At 49.5% G+C, this 14,850-nt stretch overlaps 1 protein-coding gene across 1 annotated transcript; it reads right to left on the bottom strand.

The window, feature by feature from the left end:
* Positions 1-1,123: 1,123 nt before the first annotated feature.
* On the bottom strand, positions 1,124-14,553 carry Arl2 (ADP ribosylation factor-like 2). The gene is made up of 5 exons (XM_089555131.1): positions 14,059-14,553; positions 12,729-12,839; positions 11,416-11,578; positions 2,988-3,068; positions 1,124-1,904 (listed from the first exon to the last, which is right to left on the bottom strand). The coding sequence occupies exons 1-5, from the start codon at positions 14,121-14,123 to the stop codon at positions 1,767-1,769; spliced, it is 558 nt and encodes a 185-aa protein (XP_089411257.1). The 5' UTR covers positions 14,124-14,553; the 3' UTR covers positions 1,124-1,766.
* Between the last annotated feature and the right edge of the window lie 297 nt (positions 14,554-14,850).

The following is a 14,850-nucleotide window of genomic DNA, read 5'->3' as shown; positions in this document are numbered from 1 at the left end:
GCCCCGGGCCTGATGTCTGGTTTCCTCAGGGGTGTGCGCTTGGAAAAGGCTCCGCAAACCCCACTGCATCCCTACGGGGGCAAAAGCAGTTTCGAACAGAATCAGCGTGCAAAGGTAGTTTGTGATTCATTTGAGAGTTGACAGGTTCAATGGAGTTTCGAGAGTTCGATGAAGTTTAAGTATGCTCTATGAGAGTTCAGCAGATGAGAATGAGTCTCAGTCTCTGAAGAGAGTTCAGCACTGCGCACTCCGCTAACGAGGCAAGCCTCATGGGGACATTCCCGCAAACTCGCCACGTCTGGCCTTGGAGCTTCTCCCTTGCCCTAGCGTGGGCGAACGTTCGCTTGTAACTGTGCTGGAGAGTCGGACGACCTCGATTCCCTAGCATATTGTAGTGATAAATGCCTTATCTGTGTCAGCTAGAGTGTCGTTCCTTTGTTCCCCCTCATAGCAAGGCCCGCTGTGGTCGGATGCGCTCACAATGACGGGTTTGGGTCGGCGGTTCTGAACTGTGTCAGCCGTGGTTTAAGCAGGGAGAACGTATTTGTATACAACACCATACACTCATAATTTGCGAAGACGGGGGTAGTAATGCTAATTGCATTAAAAACAAGATTCCGTACAAGCCGTGTTTGAAGAATAAGTGACTTGATCGTCTAGAGCAAATGTGTCAGCTCTGTCAGCCTTCATTTCTTGCAGTCTTCGAGCTTGCTATTTGCCCCGAAGATGCTCGTGTTACAGCCTGTTCTTTTCGATTAACAAATTAATGTGAATTATATCAGCAAGCAACGTTTACTGACCAGTATAACGAAACGGATGCTGACAACATTTGTCACTCTTCTGCACGTGGAGTGAAAGTCTAGTCAGATACAGCTCAAGAACAAGGGCACAGATGCCCCTCAAAAGAGGCCCTCCAGTCAATGGCACTGACTGGTTCTTATGACATTGTAGTTAATCTCATTACACCTGGTACTATGACATCACAGGAGGCTGGCGGGTGCTACGGAATTAACGGAGAAACCTTGACGTCATAACAATTGGTTGAACGGCTGCATTTGATGGGAACTGGCTGTTTCATTCTATAGTTGTATCCGACTATAGTGCATAAATAAATGCAAGTACATGTGGCTATAAGGGACTTTATTTTTGCTAAGCAATAGAGCTTCCCCAACAATACCACGAGTTAGCTTTGAATAAACCATTTTACACAGCTTGTCTTGTCCACGTGCACCCTTTGTTATACACTTTTGTTATATATTTTTCCCAGAGGTCCCGCTTGCATGAAACAAGAAACCTGTGCAGGTTAACCACAGGGGCGTTAAGGCACAGGCTTAGCCAAGTCCACACAATGCCTCAGCTCCAACTTTGCAGAGGGAAAGCCGCTGCAGCAAGCCCGTTCCTGCTTTGCCTTCTTGCACAGGCTTTGCAAACACATTGCAGCATCATGGGAAACCACGCAGAATGGAAAGTTGGGCGAGTTGGAAGCTGTTCCTGATGAAAATGGGGGCGCATACAAAACGGAGACAACAGGAAAGGTGCTCGTCCTGTTGTCTTCTTTCTGTGTCTCCGTTTTGTATGCGCCCCCATTTTCATCATGAACTACACAGTGCACGTACTCGGACCGACAAGATGTCTTCCTCCTCGTTCTTCGCTTGTGGTGTCCTGTCCTGAAAGCTGCAAATTCTGAACGCGGCGAAATGAGACGCACGCAGCCTGCCTTGCACCAGTGGAGTTTAACTCTGAGCACACATATCACAGTCTTCGAGTCAGTCCATGAGGTAGAGGCGGCTGGAGATGTCGTCGAGCATCCAGTCGATGCCCTCCAGCAGGCCATCTATGCCTGTGATGGCACTGCAGCCCAGCATCTTCCAGTGCAGGTTGTGGATTGCAGACAGCTCCAGGGCCTGCAACGGGAGTGGGAAAGGCGCCAGCTCAGATGCCGCTTCCAGGAAGTAATCCACTGCCTTGCGCTTTTAGAGGTTTTAGAATTCCGACGATATTAAAGGGGTGGAATGTGTGAAAGCTACAGGTGAAGTGAGCACAGTCTTTTTATGCTAGTGTTTAAAGGGGAAGAGGGTGTTACAAATAAATTTTTAATAATGAACTCACAACTATAAAATATTCAGGGAACATGCTTTTGTTGCGTGGTGATTCCAAATATGTAATTAATTTTATGTACAACAAATGCTTGAGCACTTATACAATATGTTAGGTAACTTTTGCCAAGGGCTTGAAAGAAATTCTACTGCAGCGAACTTGTTAAATTGCATGCCAGTGGTTTCTCTTGACATCAAGCTATGCAATAAGGGTAAAATTATCATTGAAATCATCAGTTTCTTCCCATCTGTGAAGTAGCACATTCAAAACCCTGTAACTCAACTTCTATGATCGGCAGGACAATAATTGTGCCCTTATTGCATAGTTTGATGTCAACACAAGCCAATGGCATGCATTCTGGCATGCTTCCTGCAGCAAAATTTATTGAAAGCTCTTGGCAAAAAGTTAAATAACATATTACATAAGTACAGAAGGATTTGCTTTAAATAAAATTAAATTACTTATTTGGAATCAGCACGCAAAAATAGGTGTTTCTTGAAGATTCCATTATTGTGACTTCATTAACAAAAATTTTTTTTCTAAGACCAGCTTCCCCCCTTAAAAGGATGATGTAATGCTCATGACTAACGTATAGAGAAGGTACTGCCATTTTCAAATCCAGTGAGCGCACTGTTCCTCTGAACTGTCATCCTATCTCATTAACTACAGCGTACATGACTGTAAACTGCAAAGCTCGGTGATGCCAAGGTTTTCATCTGTTGCTGCATGTACGCTATGTCAGAAGCTTTCATGATGCAGAAAATAGCCTGCAACGCAGTACACCACGTCCCTTGCAGGTGGAACTGTGGTAGCGAACTCTACCAAGCCACACTTCTGTTTCAGCCCCTGATGCAGCCCAGAAAAAAAAAAAGGAGAGGAATGATGCACACCTGGCCGATCTCTTCGGGAGGGAGGGCCCCCGGCAGATCCTGCTTGTTGGCCAGCACCAGCAGGCTACTGCCCAGAAGTTTCTGCAGAAAACAAACGGAACATCACTGCGTTGAAGTCTCTCCCGCTGCCAGTCAGTTGCAGCAGTGCTCCGCGTGACCAAACTCGGTGGAGCGTCACAGAGGCTAGGAGCCATGGAGACACCAGAGATTGCACCGAAAGCACTTCCTTCGTGTGTGCAAGGGACTACGTTCAAATCCTGGTGCCATCTCCGAATCACCGCATTCCCTGATGAGTACGAGTACAAGCTGTCTATCTCACCGGCACTCACCTATGGGGCAGAAACGTGGAGGCTAACAAAGAGGGTTCAGCTTAGGTTAAGGACAACGCAGCGAGCTATGGAAGGAAAAATGATAGGTGTAACGTTAAGAGATCGGAAGAGGGTGGAGTGGGTGAGAGAACAAACGCGGGTTAATGACATCCTAGATGAAATCAAGAGGAAGAAGTGGGCTTGGGCAGGGCATGCAATGCGAAGGCAAGATAACCGCTGGTCCTTAAGGATAACGGAGTGGATTCCAAGAGGAGAAAAGTGTAGCAGAGGGCGGCAGAAAATTAGGTGGGCGGATGAGATTAAGAAGTTTGCGGGGATACGGTGGCCACAACTGGCAAAAGACAGTATTCTTTAGAGAGACATGGGAGAGGCCTTTGCCCTGCAGTGGGCGTAGTCAGGCTGATGATGATGATGACAAGCTGTCTGTGCTCCATTTTCTTGCTTCGGATGATGAAAGCTCAGGGGAATGCGCCACCCAGCCTTTCGGAGGAAACCATGGAGTTCTGCCACTACAGGTTTTCATGCCTTCATTTCCAAACTCTTGCTTACCATGCCACCATACAATCACAAGCCAGATTCGCAAGGCTGCTGCATGTCAACCAGGTCTGCACACACTCTGTCAGTGGAAATACAGTTGAACCTCGTTATAACAAAGTTGAAGGGGCCTTGCGATTACTTCGTTATAGCCCGTGTTGACCAAGCTTCCAAGTGGAATCTTTTTTTCTTTGTTATACCCATCATTTCGTTGTAAACAGTTTCGTTATATCGAGGTACGACTGTGTACGGTGGTGAAATGCATTTAATGAACGTTGCACAACGTTTTCCTTCATCCACTTTGTTATATCGATTATTTCATTATAACTTAATTCGTTATAACGAGGTTCGACTGTAATTACCATCCAAATGTGAATCTGTGTCAGGGACAAACAGCTTCGTAACTTCAGTCCCACCCTGGGTGGGACTGGCTCCAGTCTCCACAGTGAAGCACTACTCCACTACGAATATGCTGCAGCAGTGAACATGACCAGTAACACATGCAGCAGCACAAACTTGCAAACCAGTGCAAGACGGGGCTCTTTACGGATCATGTCTCTCCGTTGCTCAGTATGCAACCTAACACTTGACTGCGGCAAGCATGGCATATTTGAAGATGCGCAACAAAGTAAACAAGAGGTGAACGAACAGGCTTCGGTCTTTTCCAAGGTGCATCTCGTCTTGTTCAGACAAGCTGGCACATGTGCAGTGTCTTATGAAAATTTTCACCTTATCCACTGTGGCACAGCTAGCTATTACATTCTCGCTCTCTTCCACTCTGTAACCACAACTAATGATCACTGGTTATCTACACGCTGCAGTACACATTCCACGTTCATTTGCCTCATCTATGCTCCTGCAAGGATGTTGTTGAGTTCTCCAATCCATATAGTTCTGCTCCTTAAAAGATGGTCCCTGTCATTTTGTTTTCTGTAGCCTGATGTGCTGCCCCTTATGTAAAGGTGTAGAGACAGAAATTTTTCGCAGCATGTTTTTACTTTGGAACCATGCATAAAAAAGTGGAGGGCACACTAAAGATGCACTAAAGAGGAATCTGAACTCATCTTTTTACTATGGAAACTCGATCTACACATTCTGAGCTTTCTTAGAAACTTCAAATTATTGTCCTGTGCGGCCAATTTCCCTAATTTAAATCAGATTAAACATCTCAGCTCCCGCCTTTTTTGAACTCACCGCTGACGGTATGAGGAGACAAAGAACCTTTCAGCCAGTCCCGTGGTGGCTTGCCGCTCTGCCATCGGCGGAGCGATACGTAGCGATCGGCGAAAGCAAAGAGTCTACGCGTATTTTTATTTCCATTGCCCTAATTTGCAGCTATATTGTCTCTGATTAGATCTGTTTATTCACAGAAACCTAAAAAACAAAATAAAAGCGAGAGCGAAGCCACCACACAACTGCCTGAAAGGCACTCCATGCATTGGTCAACTGCTCCCACCGTATGTGGGGAATTCAAAAAAAGGCGGTAGCCAGGACGTTTAATCAGATTTAAATTGGGGAAAATCAGTCATACAGGACAATAATTCGAAATTTTTAAGAATGCTCGGAAGGTGCAGATAGAGTTCCCATGGTAAAAAGACGAGTTCAAATTCCTCTCTAGTGCACCTTTAAGCTCTGTCTAAAGGATATAACACGACAGCGTTAGTGAGTTAATGCCCATACTATATGCGGAACTGGTCGTTCTCAACTTTACACTCACATGTCCGTGGGAGTCCTCATACCACTCCTTGCGCAGTGGAGCAGCGGTTAGGGGATGCACCACTGCCCTGTGATTGATGACAGATGCTGCCAATGGTGGGGCTTGAGTGATCCAAGTTGCTCTTTGCGAGCAACCTCTTGTGATCAACCATTACCATAGCTGGCTCCTGCCAGGGTGGTTAGTTTGCTCAGAATCAGGTAGGCAGGTTGTGATGATGCCACAAGACAACATAACCTAGGTAGCCCACCTAGGTTACTTCTCTGGGGGTGGCTGCCTAGGCTACCCTACGCCACTATATCACTCACGACGCCGACGCTGGATTTTCTGTATGATAGGAGCCTTAACGTTGAAACAATACATGGTTCACCAACTGGCATCAGTGGTGACATAACAGGAAAGTATGGTAGCCTGCTTGGTAATTATTCAGGCCCTAGGAGCAGGCTGATTTAAGTGATGAAATTCAGTTAAAATGACAAGCCTATGATTACACTGCAGCAGTTGATGGCATGAACCTTTTACAAATAAAAAAAAAATTTTCACTTGTTCCGGAATTATTACATGTGAAGAATACAGGGAGAGGGTCCCATAGATGACTGTACAGGAAAATTGTGTGCTATTTCCAAAAAACTCGCCTGCTTGTATAAAGTTGCACCAGCACATGGCTCAGTATACCTCAAGAGATTGCTGCACTCGCTTGTCTGGGTCTGTTCAAAAGAAGCCTTTTTCATATGTGTATCATAACGAGCCCTTTATTTACATACTCTAGTATGCTTCCACTAGAGATATTGTCACTGACTATCTCGAAGGCAAAGAACAATAAGTTAATGGGCACATAATTTACAAAGTTTTTCCTATCACCTTACAGCGAATCCATACTTCGTTGCCATTCTTACGCACTTCTGGTAGACATAGTGTTGCAGCATATTGTGCTTCCATTTCTATCCTTCGGCAAGCCTGCATTTAAGTGAGCCAAAGCAACCAGAGCATCCATTGCCACCGCATCACAGGTCATATTGCAAAGTACGACTCTTAATTCCCAATGCAGTCCACAGCATAAACCCCAGGTGGACTCACGATACTATGATTACCGAACAGGTGAATACCAACTTTTGGCCATGACATGCCTTGTCCCTGATGCCAGTTACCGTGGATGAAGAATTTTTATGGCCCAATGGCATCTGTGACCAATGAGCGCCATGGCAAAAGTTATTTTCATTGATACAAGGTGGGGCTGAAGACCCATTTTCCAAACATTTCATCTGAGATATGCCGAGCACCAAGCCAGGGGGAAGCCTGCACCGATTGTATCACCAGTGGGTACTCACTGCCACTGGGGATCGAACCCCGCACCTCCCGCACGTGAGGTGATGTTCAAACCACTTTGCCACCACTGTGGAATGATGGGGCTAAAAATTAACATGCAGAAGACCAAAGTAATGCAATAGCCTAGCAAGGGAACAGCAGTCGCAATTGGTAGCGAGGTGCTGGAAGTAGTCAGGGAATACGTCTACTTAGGGCAGGTAGTGACCACTGATCCGGATCATGAGAGGGAAATAACCAGAAGAATGAGAGAGGGGTGGAGCGCATATGACCGGTTCCCTCAGATCATGAATGTCAGGTTACCAATATCCCTCAAGAGGAAAGTATAAAACAGCTGTATCTCACCAGTACCCACCTATGGGGCAGAAACGTGGAGGCTAACAAAGAGGGTTCAGCTTAAGTTAAGAACAACGCAGCTAGCTATGGAAAGAAAAATGATAGGTGTAACATTAAGAGATCGGAAGAGGGCGGAATGGGAGGGAACGTACGTGGGTTAATGACATCCTAGTTGAAATCAAGAGGCAGAAGTGGGCTTGGGGAGGGCATGTAATGCGAAGGCAAGATAACCGCTGGTCCTCAGGGGTAACAGTAAAGTTCAGGTTCTTCTTCCGCGCACCAGGGATGCCCCGCCAGAGACGGTTGGTTCCAACTCTCAAGACTGAAGCTCGATCTTCGCACCAGGGGTGCTCCGTCAGAGACGGTCGGCAAAAAGACAAACAACCAAAAGGCGGAACTGGCTAACACTAGGGGAGGCCCCTACTCGGCGTAGCCGAAGATGCATAGCATCTCACCATAGCGCAGAACCCTGCTTCCGGCTCCGGGGCCCGGTTTTAAAGCCCTAAAGGCCCGGCCCACATTCCGTAGCTTCCAATCATGTTGCGGTGTTAACATCATTGGTTCATCCCAGGGCATGGCCAGCCCTCCAGCTTCCGTAAGGTAGAGCACTCTCTCCACCACAAAATAAAAACAAACACAAATAGACATTCGTGCCAGCACGTGCGTGAATTGGTACCGCGGGGCGGGGGACACCCGTTCTTCCCAGCGCGTTCGCGAGCGGGCGCGTTCCAAGAAAGGAGACGCTTCGCTTTGAACGCCCCCAGCCGCGTTCCGATGACCCCGCGTACACTGCCGATCCCTTACACGCCCTTCCCAAGATTCTACAAAGGGCTCAAATGCCACTTTTAGAATTATAACAAAGGGATCGGTACGGGTCACAAAACCACCCTGTGGGTGACATGCCGCAGCTACACCAGTGCTGGCACCAACAAAACCAACAGCAAAATGCACACAGGCACCAACACAACATTACGCAAATTCTACAAATACACATGGTGGCATGCCTGCCGTGCGCCGTAACACGGCGTCCGAATTGGTGGGTTGCACCCAGTTCACCACCTCCAAGTAGATACCCTCGTCCTGCTCGTGAACGAGCACACACACACAGACACTCGCAACTTGAGCGTTCAGTAGCACTCGCACGACGTCCGTAAGTGGCCACATGAGCCTCCTTAGTCGCACCGAGCGTCCCTGTGTGCGTTTCGAGCCACCACGCATCTCAAACGACACTATTAACGCCCAATGGCCGCTATTCTCATTAGACTGGTGCCACAGCGGGGCGTGAACTGAAAAGATTGTGCCCTCCAGGATCAAAAACGTCCTGGTCATCAATAGGTGAAAATCTCTGACCATGCGAAGCACTTGAGAGCACTCTCTCTCCGGCGCGCCAGTACGACACGCGTGCTGCGTAAAGAGCATAGCCCCTGGCCCGTCCAAATAGACCAGTACGGTCAGTCTTGCTGCACTTGATATGCCGACCTCTAGCACGGAACATACTGTTCCTCGCGTCGACTTTCAGCGTGAAAGCCATGCACCTGCCTCTCTCTACTCTGCCTCGCTTAGAGCCATTTGCCCTGTTCCTGCTCGGGCAAACACTGACGTTGCCGTTGCCTGCTTGATAGGCACTTGCCGGCTTCGTGGCATCGTCTGGCACCGAGGCTACATGAGCTCCCTCGCAGTTACTTGACCCGAATTTGGCTTCTGGCAAGTCGCCATGCATTTCCTTGAAGAACCTGGTGGGACACCCGCCGGGTGCGTTCAACTGCGTGGCGCTCGGTCCCGTCGGCCCATCAGGCCAACCTTCGTTCTTTGCCTCTGATGGAAGGTTCCTGGCATCAATAGCGCTACGGGACACTTTATGCCCTATGCCCGACACGGTGTGCCGCTGCGGCAACGCTAGACTTCCTCCTTTCACTCGCTCGCCGATCTGGCGTCTGTCTTCACTGACCGTTTCCTGCTGAACGAAATGCTCTTTTTCGTAGCTTGCTTGAGACTGCGTTTTTGGAATTGTCAGACTCAATTCCAGCGTTCCTGAACTCACGTCCGTGTCCCAGGTGTCATTTGGGGTAGAGCTAACCTGTGCAGCTGGATCGTCCGAGTACGCGTTCACCGCCTCTAATACCGCGACGCTGCATTCCGTCACGATACTTTCTTCAACTGCGATTCCAACTTCGCAGAAATCTGGCTCACTTTTTACTTCTGCCTGGCTGTTTTCCTCACCTGTGCTTGACAGGCATATGCCTTTGCCTTCCAGCACTGGCGGCCTCTCCGCTCGGGACTCGGAGCAGTTCTCCCTGGCTAGTTGACTAGCTCTCCTAGACTCTTTGAGCTTCGCCAGCTCGAGCTCTAGCTGCTGGCGCCTTGCTTCTAACACCTGCAAATGCGGAGGTTTTTCCTCGCACAGCGGCGCCTTTCTTCCATTCACTTTTGCAAGCTCAGCCTGATAATAAGCTAAGCGCGCCTTCGCCAATTCCACTCGATACCTCACATCGAGTGAGGGCCGGCATGGATAACCCTCCATACCGCCGTCTGTACCCCTCAACTGTCCTACCGGCTCGAACACATGCACAGGGACGTGAACAATGCTACGAAGGAAACTCACAGTTTCGATGTGTCGATCCGCATCGCCAGCTCCTCGGCGTCGCAGTCCACCGCCACTTTCACCGGACGCTGCGATGAGTGCCGCGGGAGCCTGCCTTTCACAACGAGCGGAGGACGGCTCAGAACGGCCGATCGCGTTTGCGAGCCACAAGTTCACCCCGGCGCAGACCCGTTGGTCTACCATCGAGAGGGAGGCATTTGCGGTGATTTGGGGACTCAATAAGTTTGATCACTGGCTCTTCGGTGCACCTGTCACGGTCGTCTCCGACCACAATCCTCTTGCGTACCTTACGCTTAGCACACCACACGGCGCGAAGTTGACGCGCTGGGCGCTCGCGCTCCAGCGGTATAATGTGGTTGTGCAACACCGAAAGGGTAGCGAACACACCAACGCTGACGCCTTGTCACGCATAAGTAATGATTGCTGGGTTCTGGACAGCAGTGCTCCGCTGGCAGCGGAGCGGGAGGGGACTCCCCTCGCCACTTCCACATGACGACTACACGGGTGAACTGTGTGTGTTGTGTGTTCTTGGAGGTGGTGAACTGGGTGCAACGCACCAACTTGGACGCTGTGTTACGGCGCACGGCAGGCATGCCGCTGTGTGTATTTAAGTGTGCATTTTGCGTAATGTTGTGTTGGTGCCCGTGTGCATTTTCTTTTGTTTTTGGTTTTGCTGGTGCCAGTGCTAGTGTAGCTGCGGCATGTCACCCACAGGGTGGTTTTGTGACCCGTACCGATCCCTTTGTTATAATTCTAAAAGTGGCATTTGAGGGATGCCCCGCCAGAGACGGTTGGTTCCAACTCTCAAGACTGAAGCTCGATCTTCCCACCAGGGGTGCCCCGTCAGAGACGGTCTCAAGATGTGTTGACACGCAGGGATAAAAAAGGGAATAACTGAAGATTTATATACAAATATTTACAGAATATACAAGTTAGATACAACGGCAAAAAGACAAACAACCAAAAGGCGGAACTGGCTAACACTAGGGGAGGCCCCTACTCGGCGTAGCCGAAGATGCATAGCATCTCACCATAGCGCAGAACCCCGCTTCCGGCTCCGGGGCCCGGTTTTAAAGCCCTAAAGGCCCGGCCCACATTCCGTAGCTTCCAATCATGTTGCGGTGTTAACATCATTGGTTCATTCCAGGGCATGGCCAGCCCTCCAGCTTCCGTAAGGTAGAGCACTCTCTCCACCACAAAATAAAAACAAACACAAATAGACATTCGTGCCAGCACGTGCGTGAATTGGTACCGCGGGGCGGGGGACACCCGTTCTTCCCAGCGCGTTCGCGAGCGGGCGCGTTCCAAGAAAGGAGACGCTTCGCTTTGAACGCCCCCAGCCGCGTTCCGATGACCCCGCGTACACTGCCGATCCCTTACAGTAACGGAGTGGATTCCAAGAGAAGGCAAGCGTAGCAGGGGACGGTAGAAAGTTCAGTGGGCGGAAGAGATCAGGAAGTTTGTGGGGATACAGCGGTCGCAGCTGGCAAAGGACAGGGTTGATTGGAGAGACATGGGGGAGAGGCCTTTGCCCTGCAGTGGGCGTAGTCAGGCTGATGATGATGATGTGACAGGCAGTGTGACACTTGCCTCCTCGCAGATGAGTGACCGCAGCTCTCGGTGGCAGTCCTCCAGGCGGCGCCGGTCGGCACTGTCCACCACCCAGATGAGGCCGTCCGTGCTTTCGAAGTAGTTGCGCCAGTAGCCACGCAGCGACTTCTGGCCTCCCACGTCCCACATGTTCAGACGGAACCTGCAGCCACCATCGTTGACCTGCCACGTTATGCACTGCCCACTGTGGGGCTAGAGAGAGACACCAGTTTCTACTGTGGCATGCCTACGCATTACCTAGCATACATGTTAAAGCACTGTCTAAGTGAACGGTACCGTATCACAAGGATCAAATAAGTCGAACAAGCTCGAAGTTCAATCCCACAGATCTGGTGTGAAAGGCATGAACATTGGGAAGGCATGCAACTCTGGTATGCACTGGTGCATACCAGAGAGGAGGAGCGGTACTGCGCGCGCCAAGTCCGAGGCTATTACGCGACAGCGTATACAGCTCCTTTGGTCGAAAACCCATCGCCATTGTAGTAGTTGTCGACACTGCGGGTCCGAAAATATTGTATCATGCCAACCGTTTGCCGCAGAATGATTCAGTGTTTCGTGCAGCATAAACTTACAAGTTAGAGCCTAGCTCATGGAAAGGATTTGAACCAGTGTACTATAATCAGGGCTGCCTATCATGCACGGTTTGGGTGTCCACCAAGACACCCTAAAACTGCTACTGCATCATTTCCTTTCCTCAAAAAACCAATTTTCGATTTGTCTAATGGGCGATGGTGTTATGGTGTTCCGTGGACATGGACCCCCTGGCAGCGCTGCAAGACACTGTCGTGTTCCATTCTTAAAGACGAAGCTTAAGTGTCCTCCAAATTTTCATTTTCCTCCTTGCTGCAGAAACGGTCTACACCTCAGCGGACAGCTGCAGTCACCTACCTAGGTCTGTTCGTGTAGGACATAACTGAGCAATTCGCCTTTATCACAAGGCTGCTCTGCACATGCGCGCCTCTTCTCCTTTAGCTCCACTAGTCAAAAATGAAACTGCCAGCCATGCATGTGCAGTACATGCTAGCGACAGGTGCATGTGACAGATGGTGGCAGATGTCAAGCATACACCTGCCACTTTACATTCCAGTTGGTGCCCTGTGGAACCAGATGGCACCTGCATCTCTCATGTCATTTGTTTTCGCCACTCCCCGGAGGGCGTCACATGTTGCGAAAAAAGGTGGACTTTCCAAATGCAAATGCATGTGCAGCAGCAAGTACCACTTGCCCATATGTAATGCATGCCGCTGGGCTTTTAGAAGAAGTGGGGGCAAACAGAACCCCTTGGGGCTCACCCTCGGTGCTCCAGGGTCTTGATGCTGAAGCCCAGGGTTGGGGCCACCTCAGATGTGTCCTCCCCATTGAGCCTCTTCAAGAGCGTTGTCTTGCCGGCATTGTCCAGCCCTCTGAAGCGATCAGGCTAAGGTGAAAGTACCCTTAACGAAGACCATACAGAGCAAGCCATCTGCTTCACATTTACCAAGCACCTAGCGAGCGAGTGTTAATCTTAATGCTGTTGATTACTGCCAGCGCCTCGCACTTAAGTAATTCTAGTTTCTACGAAAGAATGGTGCCTCGGCTGCATTAGAACCTCTCATTTTCCGAGTTAGACCTGACTGGAGCTAAAACGTCGTGCAGAGGATTAAAGCAAGCTCTTGCATGCAAAAAAATAGAAATGACGCTGTCTAAACAATTGCCTGCATGTATTCCTCGCATCCTGAAACGGAGTGCATTGCACTGGAGAGCGAAAACCGATTTTTCGTTTAGTTTTCTGCACGCTAGGGTCGCAGACGCACAACGTAGGCGTACACCGTTGATAACCCAAGCAGCCCGTACAGCTGCAACGGAAAAAGAATGGCACAAGTGAATCATGACCGGAGCGAAAAAATCGCGACACGCGGCGCTATTGTTGCCGAGTACGCCGATAGCGAGAGTTCCAGGAACATTCCATTTCCTAAAGCGGGGGTGGCCGGCAGAAAGCAGCCCACCTAGACATTCGCCCATCAGAGATGCAACATCTTAAACGAACGCCTGTAGATGTCTTATCAGCCAGACCATGTGCTAAGGCGACTAAGCACATAATCTCGTTTATTTTTTTCTTTTGCGCTAGCGTGGCGATCAATGTTATCTTCATCGCCGTTATCCTTTAAAAATGTGCTGAGGACGCACTGTCAAAAGTAACGTGTTGCAGTGCCTGCTTTCGGATGGGCTGCTTTCTGTCGGCCACCCCTACTTTGGAAAGTGGAATGTGCCAGGCACTCTCGCTATCTGCGCATACGGCTACAATAGCGCCGCGTCTCGAAATTTTTCCGCTCCGGTCATGAGTAACTTGTGCTAATCTTTTTCCGTTGCAGCTGTACACTACGGCGCGGCAAAGGCAAACGCAAGAACAATAATGGCTATTCAATAACATCACGTTCCCTTCCCTCTGCTGGTCGATGAACCGTACTTTTTAGAAGTGCACGCTTCATTCATTCATTGATTCATTCATTGATTCATTCATTGATTCATTCATTCGTTCGTTTCGCACGCCACGCCCACGCACCTACTTGGCTGCACAGGCGGGCACGGCGCGAATCAACGCGTTACGGAAAGCGAGCAACTCTTGGGCGAAGTTTAGGATACAGGATGAGGACTCGAACTTGCTTCTCCTTGCGCTTCATCTTCTTGAGAATGGTCAGCAGACCCATGACTGAGGGGTCGTCGTCAGTCGGTACGAACGTGCGTGGTCCGACGCGGCGCCGATCAGCCGCTGTGTGCGCGGTAAACGAAGCGTGTTCCGCAGAACTGCCTGGCACAGCCAGTGGATTACACCGACGCCGGTTCACTGGGGGCACTCATGGTCGCGGCACAACAAGCCACCAGCGAAACGAGAGCGCTCGACAATAACACAGGTGGCTGAGGCTCAGTAGTACTTGCCGGACGGCCACTTCTCGACACTGAACCTGTACTTATTTAGGGCACCCAGAACAATCAAGACGGGCGACGGCGAGTATTTGGATAAACACGCAGATGATCGCGAAACTACTGAACACAGGTAAGGGCAGCACGGCGGCACACACGCGAAACGCCTGAACTCCGCACACACACGAACCACGCGAAAAGCGAATGACAGGCAGGGTTGCCAGGTCCTAAATTTTAAAAGTAGCCACAAAAAGCTGAAAAGTAGCCAAAAAAGTAGCCAACCAGCTGCCGAAGTGTCAAAAGTAGCCAAAAGTAGCGCCAAGCTTGCAGAAAAGCATCACCAGAAGCATAAAGGGCGCAAGAAATATATAATTCTTGTAGGACGCAGGGTAATTTGTGAATGCGAATAACTCTGAATTACAAACGCATCGCAAACCAAATGAAAGGAAATACATGAACGCCATGGGACAGAAGCACGGAAACAAAGGGAAAGAGTGTGGGAAAAGTAATCAG

Source organism: Amblyomma mixtum, chromosome 8 (genome assembly GCF_055824585.1).
Source record: "Amblyomma mixtum isolate Tamu chromosome 8, ASM5582458v1, whole genome shotgun sequence".
Taxonomy (NCBI): domain Eukaryota; kingdom Metazoa; phylum Arthropoda; class Arachnida; order Ixodida; family Ixodidae; genus Amblyomma; species Amblyomma mixtum.
This window is presented reverse-complemented; position numbering and strand designations above follow the sequence as displayed.